This window comes from Hyposmocoma kahamanoa, unplaced genomic scaffold, assembly GCF_003589595.1.
Source record: "Hyposmocoma kahamanoa isolate Upper Pololo Valley unplaced genomic scaffold, ASM358959v1 181, whole genome shotgun sequence".
Lineage (NCBI taxonomy): Eukaryota > Metazoa > Arthropoda > Insecta > Lepidoptera > Cosmopterigidae > Hyposmocoma > Hyposmocoma kahamanoa.
The window spans coordinates 364,643-390,847 of record NW_020653712.1 but is presented as its reverse complement, the minus strand read 5'-3'; the positions used below and the strand labels follow the sequence as shown (position 1 = coordinate 390,847).

General features: G+C 37.4%; 2 protein-coding genes across 3 annotated transcripts in view; one reads left to right on the top strand and one right to left on the bottom strand.

Moving 5' to 3' along the window:
- LOC113226060 (protein mahjong) overlaps positions 1-10,818 on the bottom strand; it is a 59,683-nt gene extending 48,865 nt beyond the window's left edge. The window contains exons 1-6 of one of the 2 annotated variants that reach the window (XM_026458573.1): positions 10,683-10,818; positions 7,257-7,407; positions 6,123-6,260; positions 4,596-4,720; positions 1,467-1,539; positions 340-442 (exon numbers count right to left, since the gene is read on the bottom strand). In XM_026458573.1, coding sequence (XP_026314358.1) covers positions 340-442; positions 1,467-1,539; positions 4,596-4,720; positions 6,123-6,260; positions 7,257-7,407; positions 10,683-10,780 — 688 coding nt within the window. In that variant the 5' untranslated portion in view covers positions 10,781-10,818. The remainder of the gene's footprint in view (positions 1-339; positions 443-1,466; positions 1,540-4,595; positions 4,721-6,122; positions 6,261-7,256; positions 7,408-10,682) is intronic. The other variant, XM_026458574.1, reaches the window with a different exon arrangement.
- A 1,746-nt stretch (positions 10,819-12,564) lies between these two features.
- LOC113226082 (EP300-interacting inhibitor of differentiation 3) lies at positions 12,565-25,693 on the top strand. The gene is made up of 7 exons (XM_026458600.1): positions 12,565-12,666; positions 12,845-12,955; positions 17,667-17,785; positions 19,264-19,433; positions 19,998-20,194; positions 21,139-21,248; positions 24,176-25,693. The coding sequence occupies exons 1-7, from the start codon at positions 12,570-12,572 to the stop codon at positions 24,227-24,229; spliced, it is 858 nt and encodes a 285-aa protein (XP_026314385.1). The 5' UTR covers positions 12,565-12,569; the 3' UTR covers positions 24,230-25,693.
- Positions 25,694-26,205: the final 512 nt, after the last annotated feature.

The following is a 26,205-nucleotide window of genomic DNA, read 5'->3' as shown; positions in this document are numbered from 1 at the left end:
GTGTTCATAACAGATATAAATTTAGAGCGATTATTATTTTTTTTTTTTACAAACTCTCTTTAAGTTGGCTTTATTTTGCGGGAGTCCATGTTAATAAAAATGGAAGTAAATACACACTTACATTAGAATAAAAAAAGTAAATTAATTTTGCTGATTACTGCTTGGCTGCAGAAATAGGTAAGGCGGCAGTACCTCACTGAAAGAGCTCTATTGCAACTAAATACTACTTAAATAAGCGAGCTATCAGTTAGTTTTGTTAATATGTCAGAGATTCACGGAGGTTTTCCATTTAAAAAAAGTAAATTTAAATTATATATCTTTAAGTGAGCACCAACATACCTCTTTTGTCGGGTGTGGGTCCGTTGCATTTGGTCCCGCTGTGTCGTTTACTGAAATTCGCGAAATGTCTCGTCGGCGGCGTTACAGAGTTTTGACTGTTTTGCTGCAAATATATAACATATAAATGTAGTAAATAACATCATATATCGACCCCTCCTACATAAAGGATAGTATGTCGAAATTGCCAAGTTTACAGGGGAGCATTATAAAGTTCTAAATTCACTCGTTACTCACATAGAGTGTTAATCTAATAGTTCATCATAGATCGTCTAGCCGATATCTAGAATTTTATAATACTCTATGTGAGTAACAAGCTTTGCCGAATAAAACTGAGAAATGATAAAATCACGTATTATGCTTATTTCAGTGGATTCAGAAGTTTACAACGCTCCCCTATATACTTGGCAATTTCGACATACGATACTTTACGTAGGCGGGGTCGATATCATTTACTGGATCGAAGGAATTTTTTCTAAGTGTTCGATCTTTGTATTAATAATTATAACAAACTAGTGGAGTAATTTCACAAACAATAATTGAATATCAATTCAATAAAAATTTAACTACAGTTAATAGCGACATCTCAAACCAGGGTTGGTAGCTGTAAAGTTACCTAACTAGGTGACGAAATTCTTTCATAGATGGCGCTACGCTAAAAAGTCGTTGAAAACCAAATACAAAGATCCGACAATAAGCACATGTAAATTCCGTATTTATTTTTTGAACGGAATGCAAGCATTTCCCAGCATGTCTAAGAAAAAAATAATAATATATGATATTTTAATTTGTATTGAATTGATATTCAATAATTTTTTGTGAAATTACTTCACCAGGTTGTTATAATTATTAACACAAAGATCAAACACTTACAAAAATCCGGTCGGATTCGAACCGACATCTTCTAACAAACCGTGCCAGACACTATGCCAACTATGCCACGACACGAACTAGCGGACCTCACGTATTTTTCTATATGCTTGTTGTCGGATCTGTGTATTTAGTTTTCAACGACTTTTTAGCCGCAGCGCCATCTATGACAAATCTATTAAACTCACTTCACTTCCTTATTTAACGCCCTGTGTCGTCCGCTGGACGACCGAGTTCGTCAATGATAGCAAAGTACTTACACTATCTTCTTTGTTTTTCCTAAGTTCGTGTAGCCTCCTTAACATTAGCGGTACCAGCATGGAGTTCAGATCTCTGGAACAAAATGTTTAAAATCAAAATATATTATTATTATCATTGGGTAACCTATCCCAAACTCGAATATTTTTTTCGAAATAACGTTTGTTCGAATTTTCATTACACCGAAAACCGAATTATAACGAAACCGTTGTTCGTTGTTTTCACGCTGCAGGGCGTGGTTGCCGCCATGCTCGATAGCGAGGAGTCCTGGGAGGCGGTGGCCTCCTTTTGCGGCGAGGATATGTCGCAAAAGGAGGCCGCGGAGCGGGTGCGTGAGGACGCGGCGGACGCGCACCCGCTTCGGCGCAGACGTACGAGGAGAAGGCGAACGCAGTTGCTGTTCGCCTGATCCCCTAGTGAGGCCACCGGGCTCTGGACAGGGACTCCGGAGACTGCATTGCATGGCCACACTCGTCTGAGGGGCGGGTCGGAGGACAACCGACATGAAAATGAAAATTCGACCAAACGTTATTTCTGGAAAATGTCATTTCGGACTACTGATAGGTAACCTTATTATTGACATAAAGATCGAACAACACAAACAAAAATTCCTTTGATCGGATTGGACTGGAACCAGCGTGTGTTGACACACCGGGGCCAGGGCTCTTATCAACTGAGCAGATAAAACAGATCGTACATGAGCTTTAGAGGAGTCTAGTATACAACAGTTTGTTATATACATATATGTTATATATTTATTATACATAAGTAGACACGGAAGAAAGAAAAGAATGGAAATGGCATCAAGCAACATTCGTATTTAAACCGGTGTCGCCACATGCACACATTTGAAAACGTAATCTTACATTAGTACTAAAATAACATAATTTTGATTGGTTATAAATTATCAAACTAAAATAAAAAATAATAAAAATATTTTGGTAAAAAAAATTGAAACTTATTTGGATGTAATAAGGTTTTATTATTACTAATCACATAAAAGCTAAGAATCCTGTGGACATAAATTTCTTGGAACAAAACATTGACTTACAATTATAATAATATGGACGTCGGGTCCGCGCTAAAAAGTGTCCGAACTTATAGGGCGTTAAAATCGTATACAGAGCGTCATTCACGCTTTAGTCTTCGTTTGTTCGACTGACAGCGAAGCAAGCAAAATTAGACAGTACTGCGATGACATTACAATTTAAATTCAACGTTTTAGCTTTTTCATATTCCTTTACATGTCACTACGATCGACATTATATTTCATAACTAGCGGAATATTGAACCACGCATTGCTTTATACGTGTTATAATTAGGGTTAATCACGGAGTATATGAAACGGCATTTAAAGCAATTCCTTCGAGAACTAGCGTAGCTGGCTTTTACATGCACACATTTGTTACCAAATACACTTATGTGTATTTACTACACGCAAATATTAATTTATGTTAGCTACGCAGGCGTGTACATAGCTACATGCTACAATTACAGTATTAATGATTTATTATACTGTCATACCTACTAGATTTCAAGTCAATCCGATCACTGGAAGGGTTGAAATATGGTTTAAATATTAAAACACAGTCATCATAAAAATCTTTATTCTCCAAAAAATATGATATATTTGTTCAACAATTACCTCTTTCTGAACTGGTTGAACGTGACTACGCCTATAGCGTCGACGAGCTTGTCAAGAAAATGAAGATACTTATTTCCGAAGGCGAAGAAGCGAATCATTTGTTTCATGAAAACTTGACTAAAAATAACTGACAATGCTTCAGAAATGTTTTCACATTTAAATGTGGTCTATAATTTGTGAAGACTCTTGAGATTCATGTCCACCTGATTAACCAAATGATTTATTTCTTAATGAATTTTTCGGTTGTTATTGATATGTATACATATAATTTAATATGATGTCATAAAATGCCTATAGCAAATGGTGCTACATTTAGTAGGTGCCCAACTTTTATTGTCCGTTGCTTCAGCAAATTTCTCCTTTAAAAAGGATCCGGCGGGAAACTAAAAAAAAATCAATAAAAAAACTACAAATCGTGCCTGTGATAAAACTAAGAACTCAAACGGATGAAGGTGACGCAATATAATAAGCAAGTAAGGAGATAGGAATCATGTAGATAAGGGAAAGAAAATCTCCAATCATAAAGCCTTCATTTGATACACCACGAGCTTACGTGTAATGTAAAATTATCGATACTGTACCTCTTCTATCTATATTTCCTTTTTTTTCATTAATATACAGTTTTTACTTAAATTGAAAATTTAAAAAAACTATTGCGAGTGTTGTGACCAAACATTTAAGTAATCAAAATTGTTAGCTTTTAAACACCTGTAAACAATTTATGTTTACACATTGGTACCGCTATAATAAAAAAAATTTTGAACTAAACTAAAACCGGGTTTCTAAATACAGAGTTTCTACATATCGATAAATGATTACAACACACGGACCCAGTACCAAGTGTAATACGACGGTAGTGCAAGCAATTCATTGAGCATCATTCGAATTGTTATTTTGACGGTGGCGATGGCTAGCAACCAATGTACATTGTTATTACCGGGTTGCAAGAAAATAGTTTTGTTTCGAAATTATAGTATTGTATTGTTCAAAATATTAGAAAATACAGAGTTTTAGTACTTACCGATGAAATGAAATCACTCCCGGAGTATTTTTTAACTTTGGCTTCTTATGCGACATGATATAATGGCACAATTCGGCTAATTTCTATTTTTTCCACAAAATAATCATGTGTCACATTTGAACGACGATTGATGCGCTGTTGACACTCATATGAACGTCTGTTCATAAGCTAGGTAACGCGGACCCCGGGCGGGGTAGGACCAGTCTATTACTAGTATTTATGTGGTCTGTGTAAGTTACTATTAACGTAATATTTTGTTTAATTTGCCGCGTTCGTGAATTTCGTTTTTCTTGAAGGTTGACTGTTAGAGAATACTTTTGGCATTAAGTGTTCCATTGCGTCATGTGGTCAATAAAGTTTAACAAATAAATAAACAGTAGACCGTATAAAGGCACGACAATGATGATGGTTATAGGGAATCAACATCCGAATTTTGTGGTTTAATAATCAACCTTGTGTACTAACCTGAAGTTGGTAGCAATCTCCTGCACCTCCATAGCGGCTGCCAGCAGCCCGGTCGCGTAGCACATGAGGGGTTCAGGAGCAGTCATCGCCCAGTTCACTAGACGATGAATTAGGGCGTCGTTGTCCTGTAACGATAAAACAGTCAACTTTAACTGTGATATTGTTTATTGCATACCACGATGTTTTCTTTTGTTGAGACGAACAAGTCGTGGTCCTGCTGGTAAGCGACACGCCTGTCCATAAGAGTTGCAATGCCACTCAGAACTTTAAGTCGCAAAGATCTGAGGGGCACTGCCACTGCGCCTGTCACTATGAGACATAAGTTGAAAACTCTCATGTGCCTGTAATTTCGCCAGCACCCTTACCCTTCAAAACCGGAACACAATAATGCCCACATTACTGCTTGGCGGCAGAAATAAATAAAGTGGCAGTACGTCTTTCACAAGGAGCTCTACTGCTACTTAAATTATTCCTGAAGTTCTTTATTTCTGAAGGTCGGGTCCCTGAAAGCTTTTCGAGACTTTATGGATGATTTTCTTCCCTCTGGTTCTGTCTTTGGCATCTCCCAGGGCAGTTGTTATAGGGAGGCCAGTGAGGGCGGTCACTTGGTCTCTCCATCAGCTAGTTGATCAACCGCGGAGTCTGTTTTCCTCCGCCTTGCCCACAACGAGTTTATGCACGAGCACGTGCTTTTTAACATAGTTTGTTGTTTTGTGTCAAGTACGCAGAAACTGTATAATTAACAATGGCTCTGCAAGAATTCATGAGCCCCTTGGAACTGACCCGTATTCTATTTAGTGGCGATGACGACGTACAAGGTAATGCGCGCGCATCATGGGTGAGATACTGCACAAACGCGACATTGTAAAGTCACATTTAACCTACTATATTCTTATTATTCATGGAATGACTCACTCGATAAACAAATTTACCACACAGTGAGTTTTAATAACTTCAAGGACACTGTGACTTTAGCTTCCTGATACCTTTGTCGTGTAATCCAAACTAATATTACAACAAATGCGAACGTAACTTTGTTACATTTTCACGCCTAAACCGCTGAACCAATTTTGATGATTTTAGTATAGAGATGAGACCCTGGAGAAGGGCATGGGCTACTTTTTGTCACAAAAATAAATCTTAAAGGGGGTGAAATAGGGGATGAAAGTTTGTATGAAGAACCAATGAAACTATGAAAACTAGTGCAGTAGGTTATTCCAAGCACTTATTATTTTACGTAGACGAAACAGGGGGACCAGCTAGTTGAACTCAAATATTGACGTAATTTTTTTTTACGCACTCACTCAACATAACTCCGCACTAGAGACACCCTGAGTAGTGGGTGCCATGGACTCACACATAGACAACCATAAATTACACCCTACCAGACGAGAGAAATAAATGTAGGCTATAAAAATATTTCTCCCGGCCCGGGAATCGAACCTGGGACCTCTGCGTGGCAGCCCGGCATGGTAACCGTTCGGCCAGGGCCAGCAAAACTGACAGTGACGTCAACTGAAATCTTACCTGAAATACGACGCTCATCTCGAGTCCAGGCATCAGGTCAAGCGTGAGTCGGCAGGCGGCTACATTCAGCTTGAACACATCGCGGCCTGTGATGTTCTGACGAGAGAAGAAAGTGTCTCGGACGTAGTCGTTTACTAGCTGCAGACAAAAATTGAATTGTATTGTTACAGAAATTGCAGCATTTAAACAAGAAAGAAAAAGATAACACGCCACAGGTGTCTGTGCCGAAATACAGACTCATGTTTTTTTGTATAACATCAAATGACAGCACGAACATGTCGGGCGCCTGATGGTAAGCTTTACGCCTGTTCATAATAGTTACAGTGCCACTCACAGTTTTAAATTGCCAAGATCTGAGGGGCTACCACTGCGCCTGTCACCCTGTGACATAAGTTGACAAGTCCCATGTGTCTGTAGTTTCACCAACACACTTACCCTTCAAAACCGGAACAGAAATAGGTAAGGTGGCAGTACTTTCCTGGACGAACTCTTTCACAAGGAGCTCTACTGCTACTAAAAAAATCTAACCCTGTAGCCGACCTTTTGGATCTGAGAGCCTTATTACGCTTTCAACGGAAAAGTGAAAAGGGATTCCAGTGTTTTGGTTGAAATTTGTATTATTGTAATATAATAGGTAATAATGTAATAAGATCAAATTGACTTCAAAACTTTCTTAAAACATCATTCACTAACGATGCAATAAAAAAGACATATCAAAATGAATTTTACTGTTCATAGGATAATTAAACACTTTCTAAACACAAATAGACGGTTAGAGAGGGTTAGTTATCTGAGGGCATCGATTGTACTATAGCTCTCCCCAACTTTCAGATGCGAACATTCAGCTTCATGTCTTAGGGTGACGGGCACAGTGGCGGTGCCTCTGGGATCTTTGCTATTTATGGGTGTCGCTTAATAAATAAAAAATAAAAGTAAAGCCAGATCAGAACTATCCTATAAATTTCCTATATTTAAATACATCATGTAGTATATACAGGTACTGTAACAATCATAGGCAAAAGATTGGGAGACAGGAGCTCAACAACTAGTGACTCAACAATTAGGGGAGGAGAATGACTATATTCCTCTCCATATAGGTAGTCTTAATGACGTCTAAAATATCTTACTTATTACCTTAGTCATAAAGTTGTCTTTCTTGAACATGACTTTGAGAGCATGTCCCAATGCACACTCTGGATCGGTCCGTGAGGGATGGCGTTCATCAAATGGGTCTGGGTCCTTTTTCATAAAGTTTTCTGTCTCAGCTTCTATTATTTCCGATATCCTGAAAAGACAATGTTATTTTCGTAGTCAAGGTCAAATAATCATTTATTCCATTGGTAACATTTTTAAACTAGAATTCATCATTTTTGAAGCTACTGTTCGTTCACTATGCTGACCTCCCTGAGAGGAACAAGCAAGAAACTCTAGTGATTGCTCTTTTCAAATAAACTTAAATGCTATGGAATACACTTTGAATCATAATTGTGTGGAATCAAGACTCATGTTGTCTTTCCATACACCTTTATCTAATAAATAATCTCCAATTTTGTAATGACTTTTCCGGAATCGTATTGTAAAAACGCATACAGTTCGGCATGAAAGAATCATTTACCTTAGTTAAACGAAATCGTGGTACCATGAGTTTGGACTTAGTTCTAAGGTTAACATTATGGATATCTTCTTTCTTAATGAAATTATGTATATTTTTACGTGCATACAAAATAATTGAAATAATGTACTGTTATATCACAGTCATTGCAGTAATGGGCTAGACAACCAAATCAAATTACCTGACTTTCAAATTATGGTATTGCTTACACTATCAGTATCAGAGACACGAAATTAACTTCAGAGTACTACATGTAACAATCACATTAGAACTGGCTAAAACAAAGCCTTTAAAACCAAAAATAAAGATCTGTGTCTGCTATCTCGATCTGCAGCTCCGTTGGTAGAGCATTTGCTCTAGATTGGCAAAACAGATGCAAGTTCGAGTCGTGTCAGATCGAAGGAATGTTTCTTAGCGTTCGATCTTAGTATTAATAATCAGTAGAAACCACTTGTTTTTTTCTTTTTGCCAACATGCAATCGGTCTTATGTGAGACCACAAGCAGTTCATTTTTTAATAAATTTTGGCATGACAGGCATACCCTTCCAATGTTGAGTTGCCTTTATGTGGAAAACTATTCAGCTCAGTTAGTTGCGTCCCAAATTAACTGCTTATGGTCTCACATAAGACCGATTGCATGCTGACAAAAAGGAAAAAAAAAGGAACCACTTTATCAAGAGTCCAGAGTGCTAACCCAAACACAAGCATTTCAAGACATAACTTTCCAATGTTGAGTAACCTATATGTGGTAAAATTTTGAACTGTGCAAGGTATATCCTAAATATGTCTGTACATCAATCTTCTCAGCTATAGTGGTTCGCAGAATGAAGCACGAATGAAGCCAGTTAGTATGAGTATTAGAGGCATTCTTGCATTCACTCTCATTTTTTAAATACCATATCGTCGCTTACCAAACATCGCTGCGTAAGTAAGTTCAAGGAATTTTATAGGAGTGTACAAAACCTGCATATATTATTGTATACAAGATTTTTTACCTATTCTTAGTAATAAATTATTTTATGGTCTAACAAATAACTGCATTAGTTGGTGATATTATTTTTATTGATTGTGTAACATTCAATAGTAATAACCGGCAGTTTTTTCTTAAGCGATGTTGTTTTCTAAGTGATAATATGTACTTTGACAACTGCCGAACAAATTATGCAGTATCTTGACGGCCCAACAGAATTAACATGTATTATGTAAACACCACATTTACAAGAAAAATGAACAGAGTAAAAACTTAAACAGTGCATCTAATAGTTTTTTTTTAGAAAAAATTCGACGGAAACAATGGAAAAATCTGCGTTTTCATCATAAATAAAATTGTATTTTTTTTAAATGTGTATTATTTTATTTGTGCAAAGTTCTATGAGTATTTATGCTTCCTGGAAAAAACATTTGAGTAACATTAAAACAGATTATGTGGGGCACATTATAAGTTACCGGAATGAATAAGAAAAAAATACTATAAATGGTCAGAGATGAATTTATTGTTTCTCAAAATATTCTCCATTAGCGTTAATGCACTTTTAAATACAAATGAACCAATTTTGAAAACATTTATGCCACTCCTCCATGACAATCTCTGAAACACATTTTTCATACTCTTCAACAGCCTCTTCAGGTGATGAAAATCGTTGACCGCGTAACTAGTTCTTAATTTTTGAAAATAAATAAAAGCCACAAGTAGTCAGGTCGGACTGTACGCGGGATGACTCATAAAGTCAACGTTGTTCACCTTCAAAAATTTATTGTCTGTCTGGCCGTGTGAGAACTGGCATGGTGCAAGATTATACGGCGTTTACGGTTAATTTTACGGAGTTTGTCAATAATTTCCGACAAACGAATGGTCATCTACTTGTCATTATTCACGGTACAACGTTTCTCCAATGCAACAGTAGCCACATGTCCGTTTTATTAAAAAAAGAAGCAATCATCCGCATAGAGGCACTTTGTACACGCGCCACTTTGGTTGGTTTCTGCTCATATCGAATGACCCATGCTCAATTGCTGTCTTTGCAACTCTAAAGTCAGTGTTGCCCTCTAACGGGGACATGAAATCACATTTTTAGTAGCAGTGTTCATCCAGTGACATACTGGTCACCTTACCTATTTCTGCCGCCAAGCAGTAATGTGAGCATTTGGAAGGGTAAGGGTGGTTGTGAAATTACAGGCACATGGGACTTGTCAACTTCAACTTATGTCTTGTCAGGAACTCAAAAGAACTGAACATAGCAGGTTGTTGATAATTCGAGCGACAAGAGCTTAGCTTACCAGATCTATTATTATTTCCTTAATGTTCCTTAAAGTGGCCACTAGGATTGGGCCAGTGTCAGTTTCGATGAACGCAGTCAGTTAATATTGATCAAGAATGCCAATGCTAAAGCAGCAGCAAGGTATTTAATTTCGGCAGAACCTCTTTAAGGAACTACTGTTGTGGAGAACAAATCACATTTGTACAGAGCTGTGTCTGACACGAATGTTATTAAAGATACTAAAGACACAACAAAAAGAACATGATTGACACAGGTTTAAATTAAGACCCACTGCACCAGCCAGTTGCCAAAACCCCTCCAATCCCTGGTGCAGATAGCAGTTAATGAGGGGCAAATGTCTGGTCTGGTAAGTGAAGATCGGCTCGAAAAAAGTTGATAATTCAGTCTTACAAAAATTTCAATAAGGAATTTTGACAATTTGTATGTCTTGTCGTATCCCACCGTAGTAACGTACCGAGTTGGTTTTCGGTCACGTATATCAATAACTCCAGTGTTACTATATCCATTTCGTTTATTTATATATCATAATTTTTAATATCATGTTTGTAACTAGGATCAGCAGTTCATTGTTTCACAAAACAAATACGCCTACAACACAAGGGATACAACACTGACAAATAGTGACACTATAGGTACGAATTCGCAAATAGCTACGAAAACAATACGTACCTAACCAAAGTGTGTACGGGATCGTAATTTGGCGTCGTATGCTCTTCCTCCCACTTTCTCAGCAACTCAGTCACCTCCTGAGCTGGACCGGAATCCATTTTACACGAAAATTTCCCCAAAATATATCGAGAAATTGTAACCTAACCTCAAAATTCGTTTTCACACAAACACGTACTCTTACACAACTATATTACAATGCGTGTTCACACAAGTGCCTATAAACGTTAGTTTAAAATGTATTTCATAAAAATATGCAATTATATTAGATTTGTTAAAAATCAAGCGTATTGTCTTTTTGTACCGCGCACACAATCATATTTCTTTTTTTTTATGATGAGGATACCAGATCAAAAAGATCTTTTGCTTTGCTTGTAATATGTTTAGGTGTTTTATTTGGGTAATTTTCCGAAAAATTTCAAATGTTGGAAATTTTTACGGAAAAATTCCCAAAAAATTGGAAAAAAATAATTTCGAAAGCTTATCATTCTACGTTTAGAAATATCTTTTTAAGTTTTATTTAGCGTGAATTTTGTATTAAACTTGTCTACTTATAAGCCACTTACAAGAAAAGTGAGATATAAAATGATTTCACAATAGTGAAAAAAATCTCCAACAATCAGACCACCACTACCTCTTGCTGGTTCCATTGTTTTCGTTCAGTAATTTCGACTTTGGACAGGTGTCAACGTCAAATGTGGAAAAATAAAGGAAATATATCCGAAAAAATATTTATTTTCCTAAAAAATATGTTTCTTGCAAAATGATTTTTTTCTATGACGATTTCTATGATGATGATGATTGACTTACAAATAAATTGACGACGGGTCTAATACAAAAACCACGGAAAAATGTCCCAAGTCAACCTATTTAAACGTAGTGACATTTCAAGGAATATGAAAAAGCTAAAACGTTGAATTTAAATTGTAATGTCATCGCAGTACTGTCTAATTTTCGCTGTCTGTCGAACAAACGAAGAGCGTGAATGACGCTCTGTATACGATTTTAACGCCCTATAAGTTCGGACACTTTTTAGCGCGGACCCGACGTCCATATAATTGTAAGTCAATGATGATCCAACACTATTTATTGGTTTAGTTAGGCTGTTTAAAGGTTAGAGGGAAGATTAAGGTTTATTTTGAATTTCATGGCTGACGAAATAAGTCGTTTAGGATAAATAAGTATACATGTGTGTACTTGTAGATTTCAATGTTTTTTATATTATAAGGCATCTCAATAATATTATTTTCTCATTTATTATAGTAAAAAGATTTGTTCACGTTACGGTATCATAATTTTCAGTGACAGTTACTTCTTACGTAACATTGTTGAGAATGTTTACCAGAAGTTACGACGACACCGCTTCTTGCCCGTGGGCCACTGGTTCACCTGGGTGGACCACGGGCAATTATTTTTTTCCGTGATTCACCTCTTAAGCCTGCATGAAGGGCTCAAATCCATTTCCAATCCTACCAAAATTTTTGGTAAAATTTTATATAGCACTTAGCAACACCGGAAAAAAATATGTGTTCTGAAACCTAATATAACTAAGGCTGTGATCTTAATTGTACCATGTTTTGATTATTATTAGTTTAGATTAAATTATGTTTAGAAGTCATGTAACTTACGAGTTTACTTAGTTTTATAATATGTGACAAATAGCATGAAGTTAATAAATAAGTAATTTTATTCATATAAGAAAAAATAAATTAATCACTTGCAGCTGTGAAAGCTTGCTTCCAACTTTACGCATGCACTAACTCCACAGATAACTGTAGACAAGTAGAGAAACTAACTCGCAAGTCGCAACTTGAAAAAAGTAGGTTTGTTTTAAGGTTGATTTGAAAATTTCGATTTAATTTCGAAATTCTATAATAAAAATCCAGCAAGATGTCCACAATTAATAGTACACAACGATCTCGCATCAGCACGGGAAGTTACGACAGAAAATTAAGATATCGTGCATTACTTGAAAAATTGACAGCCGGTAAGTTTTGTTTGGGTTTTAAATTTCGTAATGTTTTCTATTAAAGTATGTTCTAAATACTGATTAAATTAAAGCACACAGAAGTATGTATATTAATTAATGTATTCGTAATTTTTGAGGTTATATCAAGGTACATTCAAACATAAAAAACTTCTAAAATGTATTTGTAACCTTGCAGAAGATGAATGCAACAACCTGGATGTCATGCAGCAGACAGCCACAGAGACTCTCCAGAAAGTGCAGGAGCTGCTGGCTGAAGGCGACGTAGAGGAAAGGGTTAAACATCCTGGTTAGTTTTGTTTTTATAGTTTGTCTTTTTTGAAGACGGAGTAAAATGGCCAGTGGCGGACTAGCAGTCTTGGCAGCCGTACGCTTAGGCCATGTACGGCCGTTTTCTATATTTCATCCTGAGTCTAAGGTTGTTTTCTATCCAGATTTTATTCGATCCATCGATCGCTGAATCTGTTTTTCAATATGACTATCTCGGCTCTAGCGCCCTTAAAAAAAAAAGAATCGGTCGTAAAGGATGATGGGCAAATTTCTATGAAAATTGGTCGTAAGACCAACAGTTATGTAACGTGGGCTGGTATTAAGACTTGATATAGTGAACATATTTTCAATAATAATACTATCGATATCCCCCGGGTTTGCTTTTTTTCAAGTTTTTTCCTTTTTCAAAATAGAGAGAAATAAAAAAAAAACATGACTATGCATATTGTTTTATTGTAAAAGGCACACTCTAACATTTAATCATCAATGATTATTTGCATTAAATGATATGCGGGGGCGACGAATGGCTCATGTCGTCCTAAACCAAGGTACCATATTACGGAAACTACATGAGCGCAGGTTCCAATTGTTCTTCTTCCTGTCAGACACGTACAGTAACACTGATTTAAAGCATTTCTGCCAACCTGATCTCTGTTTATCAAAATATATGTATAATAAGTGCGTGCTCTAACATGTCTTGATTGAATCCGAGCCCGCAGCAACCACACATTTGTTTCGAGTATGTTGCATTCGGAAAGATCGTTCAATGTGTCTTCTCTGCATATTTCTATGACATAAACACCATCATTTAAATGTTCTGCAACGTATGATTTGGCAAGTTTCTGCTGATACGTGCCTAGAGCTTGTAATATTACGTCTTCTTCAGTGAGGCGTGGAAAATCTTCTAGGAAGGGAAGATTGCCTTCCATTCTAGTAAAATTCCTCCTTTGTCGGTTTAGATTTTTCATCTCAACATAATCATACAGCCGATTCGGGGTCTTAATATTTAGATGAATTAAGTTTAAAATATCAACTGCATATCTATTATCTTCATACACAGGATGGAAGGCATTTAAAAGACTTGCAGCTATTCTAAAGTCAACAAACATGTGAGGCAGGGCGCGATTTATATATGTCCGACGTAAAAGTTTGAAGCATTGCTTTATTTTACCGTTCATGGTCTCCACTACCCATCGACAAATGGTTATTAATCGCGTTTTTTATTTGCCTGTTCGGTTGTCAATTGTCTTTCGTGTCGATCTTTGTTTGGAGGTACATGCACTTCGTATCCACATTCTTCCATGCTTGCAACGCAATCTCTAAACCCTCTGTCTAATATAAATACGTCATTTTGGTTAAAAAACCAATGCCAGGCGCTATCTTCATTATGTACAATTCCTTGCATTATTGTTGCATCAGACATTGTTGCGGGATATAGGCCGAGGACATCAATGATATATCCGTCACTGCAGACAATCATGAAAGGTTTGAGAAGGTTTTCGAATTTGTGCAGACTGTAGGTTTGCCGTTGGAACATAAAGTTACTGCTTTTTTTTAATATAAATGTATGTACCATCGCAAATAGTTATTGCTTTGGTGTTGTTGCCATCACCAAAAATCCCTTTTGGTAACAATAGGTTTCTTTCGAGAATGTCATTTCTCGTTAAATGATTGAAACCTAAATATCTGTTGACAAAATCTGCCTCCATGCACCCCCTGCTATCTTCAATTTCCTCTCTAGTGTGCGACGAGACATGCCAAATAATGTAGCCAATCTCTCATTAGTTTCACCTGTTCTAAGTTTTGCAAGGTATATACCAAGAACTGTTCGTGGACGATTACTTTGTTCGCTTATGGATGGTGTTTGATGTAAAATGACATTGAACTGTTCGTAATTATAACCCACCCAAAAAAATAAATCATTCTCATCTAATTGCGTCATTGTATCGAAATCAAACCTATTTCCACGATTAATAGTTTCTTGAAAAATACTACAGACGTCGGTAAAATTAGCTGAGTCAAAATCATGCGACACGTTACAGTGATTACTTAGTTCATTCCATTCATTAGATTCTAAATGTTCACGACATGTTCTAGCACCTCCGGGGATATACAAATGGTGATCACATAACATGTGAATTATGATTGTCCGAGGAATTCTGCAACGCGTCTGATTGGGACAATTATTAAAAATGCAGCGGTCAGTCCTATTAGGAGCTCTCGTGTATTCTTGTACATGTATTGTTTGCCACATCTGGGCTGTACTTGTTCCTGGGGCTGTACTCAAGGGGGGATCTGTCTCCTGGGTTGGTATTTCTTCATTTCTTCTGATAACATTCATCGCTTGCTGCCAGCATCTGTGGCATAGCGAATGCACGTTATCAAACTCCACCTGCAAAATCGATATATAACTATAGTATGTATCAAGATTTGCTTACTTGTTTGTCGGGACACAATGCAAACAGGCTGTCCGCACACAGGCACTTGCCTCCACTCGGCTAACGTGTGGAAGCGGCATAAGAGTTAGACAGAATACAAAAAAAACAGTATTATACTGTCTCCCTCGTATTCACAGAATACACCTGACTACAACGAGCGTAACATGAATGATTCTTGTTTATTGCATCACTTTTCGCATGCACGTCAATGATATATATTGAGTTATACCTACTTGTCTCAGGGCATGTTGCCGTATATATGCTGCCAGTTCTGGTCGATTCTCAGGAATGTCGTCCTCCAACACATGTCTTCTTTGTCGATAAACAGACCGGGGACACAAAACACAACGACGTTCTGCCATCACAATTATTTTATATCAAACAGATCCAATCACAGGCACACAGTAGTCCATTAAAGTTATAACGGGTCAAGAAGTCGTAACTGAAGATAGCGAACAAGCAACAAGAGAACGACTAAGTAAAGTCTACGCAGCGCTGGCGCAGTTTCGGGGAAACGCACCCCCTTCTACCACTCCATTCTACCTACCTGCTTTATAAACCGGTTTTCTGACTACCTGACTGGCGGTTGGTGGCGTGGAGTGGTTTTATTTTATTTTATTTTATTTTATTTGGGGTGGCAACAGCCAACAGATTACAAAATATGCTTAAAATAGGTACAATTTAAATAAGGCCAATGACAGCCAACCCATGTTACAATTCTTGATTGTATTTATAATTATAGCAACTTAACCACTTTAAACAATTAAAAAATAATATTAAGGACTGCACTGAAATGAATTCTGTCTATTAGAAGGAAAACATGATGTATGGGAAATATAATATAATATATATTTATATATACGCAATATAACATACATACAAAGTGACATACATACAATATAATATTCTTTTGTACAGTATAATAAACAACACAATACGTATAATATAAATAAGAATTTAAAGGAATAAAAATGAATGTGTAATTATAGCATACATAATTTATTAATTTATATAAATAAATAATAGTGGTGGGATAAACAAAAGCATACATTTATGTGCGTGTTTTTGACAATGGTATTTTTTAATTTTCACTTGTTTTGACACTCTGTAGCTCGATTCTCCGGCGACTTTGATACTTATTGTCATAGTATTATTTTATGTATTATAAATAAGCTTTTTTTTAGTGTATATATCAATTCTGTTGGACTTACGACCATTTTTGCCCATCATCCTTTACTCCACGTTAGTTCCACACAATCAGAGTAAAAGATCATTACATGAATTAGTGAATAAAATGGTGGTTATGTTTCTAAGATTAATTTATTTATACATGTGATTTTGACAAAAATATAAATTAATTGCAAACTTTCAAGTATATAATATTTAAACCATAAGTACGTCAAGAATAACGTGTTTCGAGGAACAGAACGGAACGTCTATTGTCCAGAACGGAACGTTTATTGTCAAATGAGCGGGACGGCCATATAGGATGGAAAAAAATAAAGGGACGACGCGCGGCGAAATGTTAGTGTCAATTTATGTTTTGTTGATATTTGTTCATATTCATGACATGATAAATAATCTAAATTATAAAAATACTGTTTTGATTTGACTTTGATAAACGGCATTATTTCATTCAAAACAAATTCAACTGATGTTTTGTTGAGCCTAAATTTTGATGTAAATTCAGCGTCAGTTAAAATTACCATGAAGTTTATAAACGTTCTTGAGGACACAAGCTGCTCTTGGTCGCTGTCCTTTATCCCAGACCGATAACTGAGGAAATGTTCAGGTTCACAGTCGCTATCACAGAAAAACTTCCATCTTTACACGTTTACACAGTACAATCGGTCAAAATTGGAGGATCGCTACTATGGATCGAACACGTGCAAAATCCGATTTGTCAAACTTATGGATTGGATATTGAAAGCGCACAACTGTCACTATCTATCCATCTGTCCATCTATCTATCTATCTATTTATCTATCTATCTGGCAGGAATTCAAAATTAGACTGACATTCTTTTGGACAAAAGATAACGACCAAGCTTTCTTTTTTTGGACAAAGACGACGGGGACACTCCTCACTAAACCTCCGACGTGAGCAGATGACTTCTCCTGACAGAATTGTACAGACAGACTATATAGTGCCCTTCAATTTTAGCGGAATGCCAAACGTATAAAATCGTGCCATTAGCACTATCAGCACACAACTGAGATCATTTAAAATTGGTAGACCTGAATAAGCCTTAGGAGTAGTATGATATAGTAAAATCAAATATGTTATTTCCAGGTGAAGGTTACCTTGACTCCCGTGTACTCCGGGCTACTAGTGAGATTGCCGTACGATGCTCGGAGTCTGTCAGCGCTAACACCAATGCCTATGATAAACATGAACTTGCGCAACACATTGTAAGTAGTTTCCACAGAAGAAAAGAAAAACAATGGAAGTGCCTTAAAACTCGATTACTATCAGAATCGCTGTCGCCAAAACTCAGACTATCATAATGTTAAACACTATAAAATCTTGATAATGATTGGTCGTAATTTCTAATTTTAAAAGCTGTAACAAATTCTGGACTGTTAATGTATTTAAAGTTCAGTACCTTTATTGCAAGTTACAACCCTGGACCCTGTTTGCAATTATACTCAGGAGGCTGTTGTCACTGCCACGAACTCTATGCATCAGGGAAGCCACTCATTTTCGCATGATAGCTGCAAAGCCTGCATCTTAACTGCCTCCGTGGCCGAACGGTTACCATGCCGGACTCCCAGACAGGGGTCCCAGGTTCGATTCCCGGGCCGGGAGAAATATTTGTATTGTTATTAATGTACTCGTATTACATTTATTTCTCTCGTGAGTTTGGGTGTAATTTGTGATTGTCTATGTGTGTGTCCATGGCACCCGCGACAAAGCTTAGCTAACCTTAACTATGGCAAACATCGCCGATGCTCTGCAAAATCGTGGCAGCATCATCCTGGATATGTTATGTGGATGGCAACATCCTGAATATGTTGTTGTACAAAATTCGTAGGGCGCTTTTAAGGTGTAGTTGACCCAAAGGCTGCATACAAAATGCTAATTATAATTCTTAAATAGGCCAATTTAAGAATTTTTGTTTTTTTTAATTAATGAATTATGCTAAAAGATTAATTTTCATGAATCATTATTATAAATAATAACGGAACAGTGTGATAAGAGAGCGTTGCGGCGTGGAAGAAGATGTAGTCACAAAGATAGAGAAAGGGATGCTTAGATGGTTCGGACATGTAGAGAGAATGAATGAAAGAAAAATGACGAAACAGATTTATAAGGCGAGTATGAGCGGGCAATTTGGTATGGGCTCAAGGCGAACTTACCATGTCCGAATTGAAGCCATCCTAAAGAGCGGCCAGGTCAAGTGCTCTTAACCGACGAGCGTGTATGAAAGCATTAATGTGTGTTGATTTGGCGAAAGATGTGTGTCAGGACCGTAGTAAGTGGAAGACTGTTGTCTCTATCTATCCCGATGGGAAAAAGGCGTGAGGTATATGTATGTATTATTATGTAGTAACTGCCTCAGTCGCCGAACGGTTACCATACCGGACTGCCACGCAGAGGTCCCAGGTTCTATTCCCGGGACTGGAGAAATATTTGTATGGCCTACATTTATTTCTATCATGAGTGTGGGTGTACTTGGTACTTGGTGTAACGGGCTGGTGTCCGCAACTCGACGTCAAGGCGCCTATTTTGCGTGTGGGAGTGTGGGTGTAATTTGTGGTTGCCTATGTGTGTGTCCATAGCACCCGCGACACAGGGTTTCCTTAGTGCGGGGCTATGTTGAGTGTGTGCGTGTGCGTTATTATTATATTAATATTATTTTTAACGTATTCGTATTGTTCAATTGCAGCGCGAAAACCCTAGCTACTGGGATTTCATGTTCCCTCTAGAAGTTCCAACAGTAGCGTACTTACATGGCACATTTGCCCCCACCCCCCCAGAGCAACGGGCCAGATTGCCCCGAAAAAGGGTGGAAAGACAGCAAGCTGCTGCATTAAAAGCTCCGGAGACTGTTGACAAGTTAGTACAATAGAATTTTTTTATTGGAAGCTGTAATAAAAAAGTATAATTTTAAAGAAAATCATCCACCTCAAAGGGTGGCTGTTCACGCATGAAGATTCATTTTTATAAATAGCGCCTAATTTTTTTTATAAAGAGCTATTATTTTAATGTTTGATTTTGCTATTCTCCAATTCAAGGCGTTTTTCTCTCTCGTAGTGAGAACCGATTTTTATTATCTCCTGTGTCAAGTCCCGTGTAGTGGCGAACTAGGGGATGAATCCGGGTTTGCGCATTTTCCGGTAACCGATTTCAATAAAACTTGGTAATTATATGTAATTCCACGTACTTTTGAGGTCGGTTTTTTTAGTACTCTGTATTGAGATTATTAATTATTTTTTGTTGTGATGGGCGTTCATACTTTTTATCTACATATACTAAGTGGGCAGTAAGCTAAAAAGTTTGGGAACCCATGACGTAGAGAGAATGTAAAGCAGCAACACCCGTTTATTCGGGTAAACGGGTGTTGCCCGACATATGTCTTATGGTACTATGACATAAACGTGGTTATTTCATAAATTCCAGATTAGAGAGATCCGAAGAGGGCTCGGAAATGGTGAGCCGGGTGAATCGGTTCTTGAATAAAACGTTCAAGGAGCGAGGAGGCACCCCTCTAAGCTATTTCCACGTCGTGATCGACCCCGACAGCTTCAGCCGGACCATCGAGAACATCTACCACGTCTCGTTCTTAGTCAGAGATGGGATGGTTGCGGTAAAACTAGGTAAGGATATGTACATGGTTATATTTAAGATATACCGAGTTATTTTATAGCATATAAGCGTGTATTAAGTAAATAAGTGTATTAAGTAATGTAATAAGCTATACGTTCTTATAGAGTTAGTAATAAGGCGATATATTGTCGCCTTACTTTCTCAAACTCGTATCTTAAAGCACAAACTTACTGAAATGCAAAAAATGGATATATATATATATATATATATATATATATATATATATATATACGTTCCAGGCTGATTTCACATCACATTTCCTTCATATTCACACACTGGCTTTTATCTATTTTTAAAGTAATGCATCCAAATTAACAGCCTTGATAAGAAATTTAAAATAAATAGAAAGTTTCTATGCTCCTGAATAATCACTCTTTATAAGACACGAGGTTAAGAAAGTAAGGCATTGATATGCCTTTATTTTTAAGCAAATATGCAGGGTTATATTTAATTAACCTTTTAAATGCACAACAGTTCGACCCACACGCTAGCGTTGCAACTGAACATTTGAAAAGATTGTAACGGCTGAACGGTCGGTCCTTTGTTTCGAGGAATTGTAGTTTATGGTAGGTAAACAATGTGGGAATAGAATTCAAACAATAAAAGACGGCTTAGTTTGGTGATAGAATTTATTTTTGCGCGAAACGTGATCCAAGCCTCCTTGTCTCAGATCTGAGACAAAGCGTTTAAGGCGCACGTCTCAGATGTCTCAGATCTGAGACAAAGCTATTGAAAGGTAAAGCTAAGCATATTATATAACTTTTTTATAACGCTCTGAGTGGCATTGCAACTGTTTTGGACAGGCGTGACGCTTTCCACCAGGTGCACGATTTGTTCGTTCTGTCACTTGGTGTCATAAAAGAATCTCTATTCTTAATATTAAGCGTAGATAAACCGGGCTATTCTAAAGTACACTATTATGTTTGTGTTACAGATGATAACTATGGCCTCCCATTCATAACACCCTTGGCAAAGCAGAAGGAACGTAGAGATATTGATGACGAGAACCAATTCATTGTCTCCATCGATATGCAGCTTTGGCAGGTAACATAACATACTGTTAACACTGGTGGAGTTGGGATCGGGGGAGTCGACATCGCGGTCCTTCCCGACTGCCCCCGTACATATTATTTTTTTTATCTTTAGAAATTATTTCAAATTCATATTAATTTTTTATTAACGGACTTCAAAAACAGGAGGAGGTACTCAATTCGACTGTATTTTTGTGTGTATATGTTACGCGATTAGTGAACCGATTATGATGATTATTTTTTGCTGGAAAGAGGGTACCTCAATATTGGTCCCATTTAAATTTGAAAATATTCCACCTCTAAGGGTGGCAAACTTTCCGGTACGGTACGGTTTCGCGCACTTTACAGTAACCCATTTCAATAAAACTTTATGTAATTCCACCAACTTTTGAGGTCGGTTTTTTAATTATTTATTTACATTTACATCAGCCCCTGTAGGATGGCTACGCATGATAGGCGCGACACGCGCTATTGGCTGTCTCAATCAGATCTAATTTAGATAGCCAACAGCGCGCGCTTATTTCAATTTTATCGCGCGCGTCGCGACTATCATGTGTACCCATGCTACGAGGCAGGTCACCATGACCCATATAATATATAGGTTAAGGACTAACATACATATAATATTAAAAACTAAATAACTAATCTACACGAGTTGCACTTGTCGGTGACGTGTGACGGAATCTGGTGTCAGGTAACCAGTCGCGGAATCGCTGATATATGACTCCCTTCAGCCAAAAATCCTCCTTCATTAAGGTCGACAGATGTTTGGGCGATACTCTCTTGTGGCGGGACTCCATCCGCTCGACCCCGGGGTGTATTTAATTTAGTTTGTGTGTCCACGCAACCACTCCAATTCCAGCCCTGCATCGAGTACGGCCCTGCACTGTCACGAGCGTCGGAGCATGCGGCTACTGCGTGCGCGCCCGTGTCAGTCGCCGCCGGACACTCGCACCGTTCCTACGCCGCTTTGATGCGCACGCGCCTATTTACGTGCTTATGCTTTCCTCGCCTTACTGCGTTCTGAGCTTTATTCAACGTGTGCTTGTGCTCTGCCTTCAGTATTGCTATTGTGTCCCGGCTGAATCCGCCTCAAACGGACCGGGGGTCTACTCTCGATCTCCGTCCGAAACAATTACTGTCAAATAAGTAATATTTAACAAAATTAATAGACAAGTATCAATTATGAAGCTTCATTCGCATCACGCGTCTTTTCATTTGGTCAAGTATTGCTTATTTGGCAGTAATTGTTTCGGACGGAGATCGAGAGTAGACCCCGGACTTGTTGGTTTCCTTGTCCGTATAACTTCGTAATCTTTATTTGAACGCCTTATCTCTATGTCCGTCTTACTTACAAGTTGAAAAATCGAACTACAACTCGGATCGGAATATCGAATAAGAATGAAAGTGAATTAAGATTCACTTTCATTCTTATTCGATATTCCGATCTTGTAAGCAAGATCCTGTCGATACGGCGTCTCCTACACCGTACCGGCCATATCAATGCGCCGCGGACGCCGTCCGGCCAATCAGATTCCCTGAATTATTTCGCAATTCTACTCTTATTGCTCCGATCGGCCAGACGCGTACGGCCGTCCTCAACAATTACCCATCTACTAAGTTCTCTTCTCTGTGCTTGTGATTTACGTACTTATATAAAAAAGGCTTTATTTCACATGCATTAATTTCAAACAAAAAATTAATAAAAATAAATTCAATTAAAATAAAAAAGAAGCACACAAAATAACAAAAAAAAAAAGAAAATGAAAGCATGTCAAAAGGGTCCATGACTCAGCCTCTGAGGACTATGCTGATTACATAGTCCTCGCTGTTATTCTGTGTAATATGTGTGGTAACCGTTCAATAAACCTACATTATCTAATACCCGGTAGGTAACCCACAAATTAAATACACCCCGGACGAGGACGGTTTTAAAAAGGTGGAAAGGAAAAATAAGTACACCAGCCGTGACCTTAGTGGCACCGCTCCGAGTGGGATCTGGTCATTTACTGCGTCCAGCGATACCGACGACGTTGTCATACCTGTGACGGCTTCATTACTCCACAAAGTCTGCCGATATTGTGAGGTATATACGGCTGAAAGCGAATGTTACCGCGAGAGTCGAGTAGTTGCGGTCTCGCCACAATGTGAATTTTAATTCATTGTGGTGAGAATACTAACTCAACATTCTGTCGACCTTCATGAAGGATGAGTTTTGGCCGAAGGGTTTCATGTACCGACGTTTCCGAGGCCGGTTTCCGGACACCCACGTTGCGTCACACGTCGCAGACAATACGTGTAAATAATAATTAGTCATCTAATGTTTTATTAATTATTATGTATGTTAGTCTATAAAGTATGTATTTATGGGTCTTCGTAACCTGAATATAAATAAATAAAATTACAAATTAATATTTCCTTAATTAATCTTGTAATGACACCGTTTTGTATGGAGACTGTATTTTGTCGAAGGGTTCCCTACTTGAGATAGAATGCCGTTTGATCGAACATTAATTGCTCGAAAATGTTGGCTCGATTGTCTATTTGATCTATGAATCGTGAGTTCTAAAGTTCGCAAAATCGATGCATCAAAATCTCAAAAGAACCCTTTACTCTCAACGCTCAACAGCCAAAAAAGTGATTTTACAAAAAATTTATTACCTAAGCTATATTTCGTATTTTGTATTTTCTTTTACATTTCAATGTATGAACAAACAGGCTGTTGATAGTTACAGCAAATGTTGTTTCGAGATTTTGATGCATCGATGCAATGGCAAATCGTGAGCTCTAATCACGATTCATAGGTCAAATGGACAATCGCGCCAACGTTTTCGAGCAATTAATGTTCGATCAAACGACATTCTATCTCAAGTAGGGAACCCTTTGTAGTAGTAGTCTAGATAACATCTCGTTCTAACATATACCGTGTTGTTTTTGCAGGATCTAAAAGAAGCCTTCGACATACAAAAGCCGATGATGGGGTTGAAGAGATAAGAATGTATGGCCTAAAGTGTTACCAAAGAATAACAAATAGCTTTTTCATCACACTTGTACGTAAATAGTAAGATTGCACGCAGGCTAACTTGATTATAATGCCCCAAATAAACCTAAAACCTTCGGGTATTTTTTCTGCTCATTACCGATTATGGTTGTTATGGGCTATCATACTATTTACGTTCAAGTGTGATGAAAACAATGTATGTTTCACGGGCGGTATGGGAATTACGAACCTTGATTCAGAAAGCCCTCAGTTTTCGACTTCGGGCTTCTAATAGTCTCGTTCGTAATACTTCATTTACCGCCCTTAATACACAATGTACTATTTACTTTTCAAAACTATTTGAACAATCTTGATAAAAATTAATCATAACTCTAACATTTTCAATTGTTTTTAAACAATTTCCTTTTCCAGTCAAAAGAACACCTTTTGTTCTTTAACATATGAATTATTTCTAAAGTTATAGATATCGCTGCTTACGTTTGATTTTTATCAATTGTTCAAATCTTTTTGAATATAGGCACAGATGTTGCACGTTGTTGTCCAATTAATGTAAGTCAAAAACACTAAAATCAACCTTATAACAAATACGTTTAGATGCACTTTCGGTAATTGTTTAGTCTGATTCCTGTTTTAATTAAATTCGTGACCAGAGATGGGCAGTGGGTTAAAACCCAATAAACTCGCCCGGGTTTTGTGCCGGGTTTTAAACTCGTCACAACCTAGTGCCGGGTTTTAACCTCGTTTATGCCCAAAATCGTTGGCAGCATTCGCGTAAAATAATATGGGACGTGGTATCTTTTATACATGAAAAAGACTCCACACAATATCCACCTTGTAATCCTGTAGACTCTCACTTCTAGGGATGCACATTATGATTCCATTTTTTTGAAAATCGATTCAACTGTATACGATTACGAGTTTTTGTATTGGTTCAATGTAATTTTCAAGCGAATCGATTCAAATAGAAAGGCAAAATATGTACACAAGCAATGAACATTTTGTAATAATGCATAAAACTCGATTTATAAATATTTAGTCGTAAATATGTAGTTAATGCCCTCGATTTAGGGCGTTAAAGGCTTTTAACCCGATTAAAACAAACAAAGCGCAGAGTTAAAATCCAGGTACTTGCCCATCTCTGTTCATGACATCTCTAATAAATCTCTATTCCGTTCTCTAGTGATTTTGACAAGATTTTTTTTATGTGTTGTGAGTTTGGAGACTTAACGAAATGAATTCAAACGTTTACTATTTATTTCTTTTTGGTACACCTTTATAAGGTGTTACAAAGAATGCATTTTGATACACTGTGATCCACTTTGCGGCATACAAAATTGTCATAATTTTTATGTACCATTGACCCATCGAGTATATAACCCGAAGTAGATATATATATAGATATATATATGGCGTTAATCAATAGCCTGGAAGTAGTCTATATTATGTAAATGGCCGTGGATAATATGAAATATAAAAAGTTAGTTTTTAACTTGTAACATTATTCAAATATTGACCATGAGCTGAAATTTGACAATAAATATGCGGGTCAATAGATGGCGTTGTGTGTTGCAAACTAATTTATAAATTAACGTTTGCCAATATGGGTAGTACTCCTCGTGAAGGAGTTCGTCCAGGATAGTACTTGCCACCTTACCTATCCTGCCGCCAATCAGTAAAACTCATTACTGCGTTCCGGTTTCGAAGTGTAAGGATGCTGGTGAAATTGCAGGCAGTTGGAAATTACGGGACTTGACAATGCTTCTCAACTCTTTGCGATTTAAAGCACTTAGTGGCACTGCAACTGTTATGGACAGGCGTGTCGCTTACCATCAGGCGCACGATTTGTTGGTCCCGTCGCTTAGCGTCATATAAAAAAAATTGACACTCATCCTAAACCACGGACTTGTATATTAAACTGGACCACGCACTAAGTTGATAAAACGAGCCGAGTAAGAGGCTTCAAAGTAGT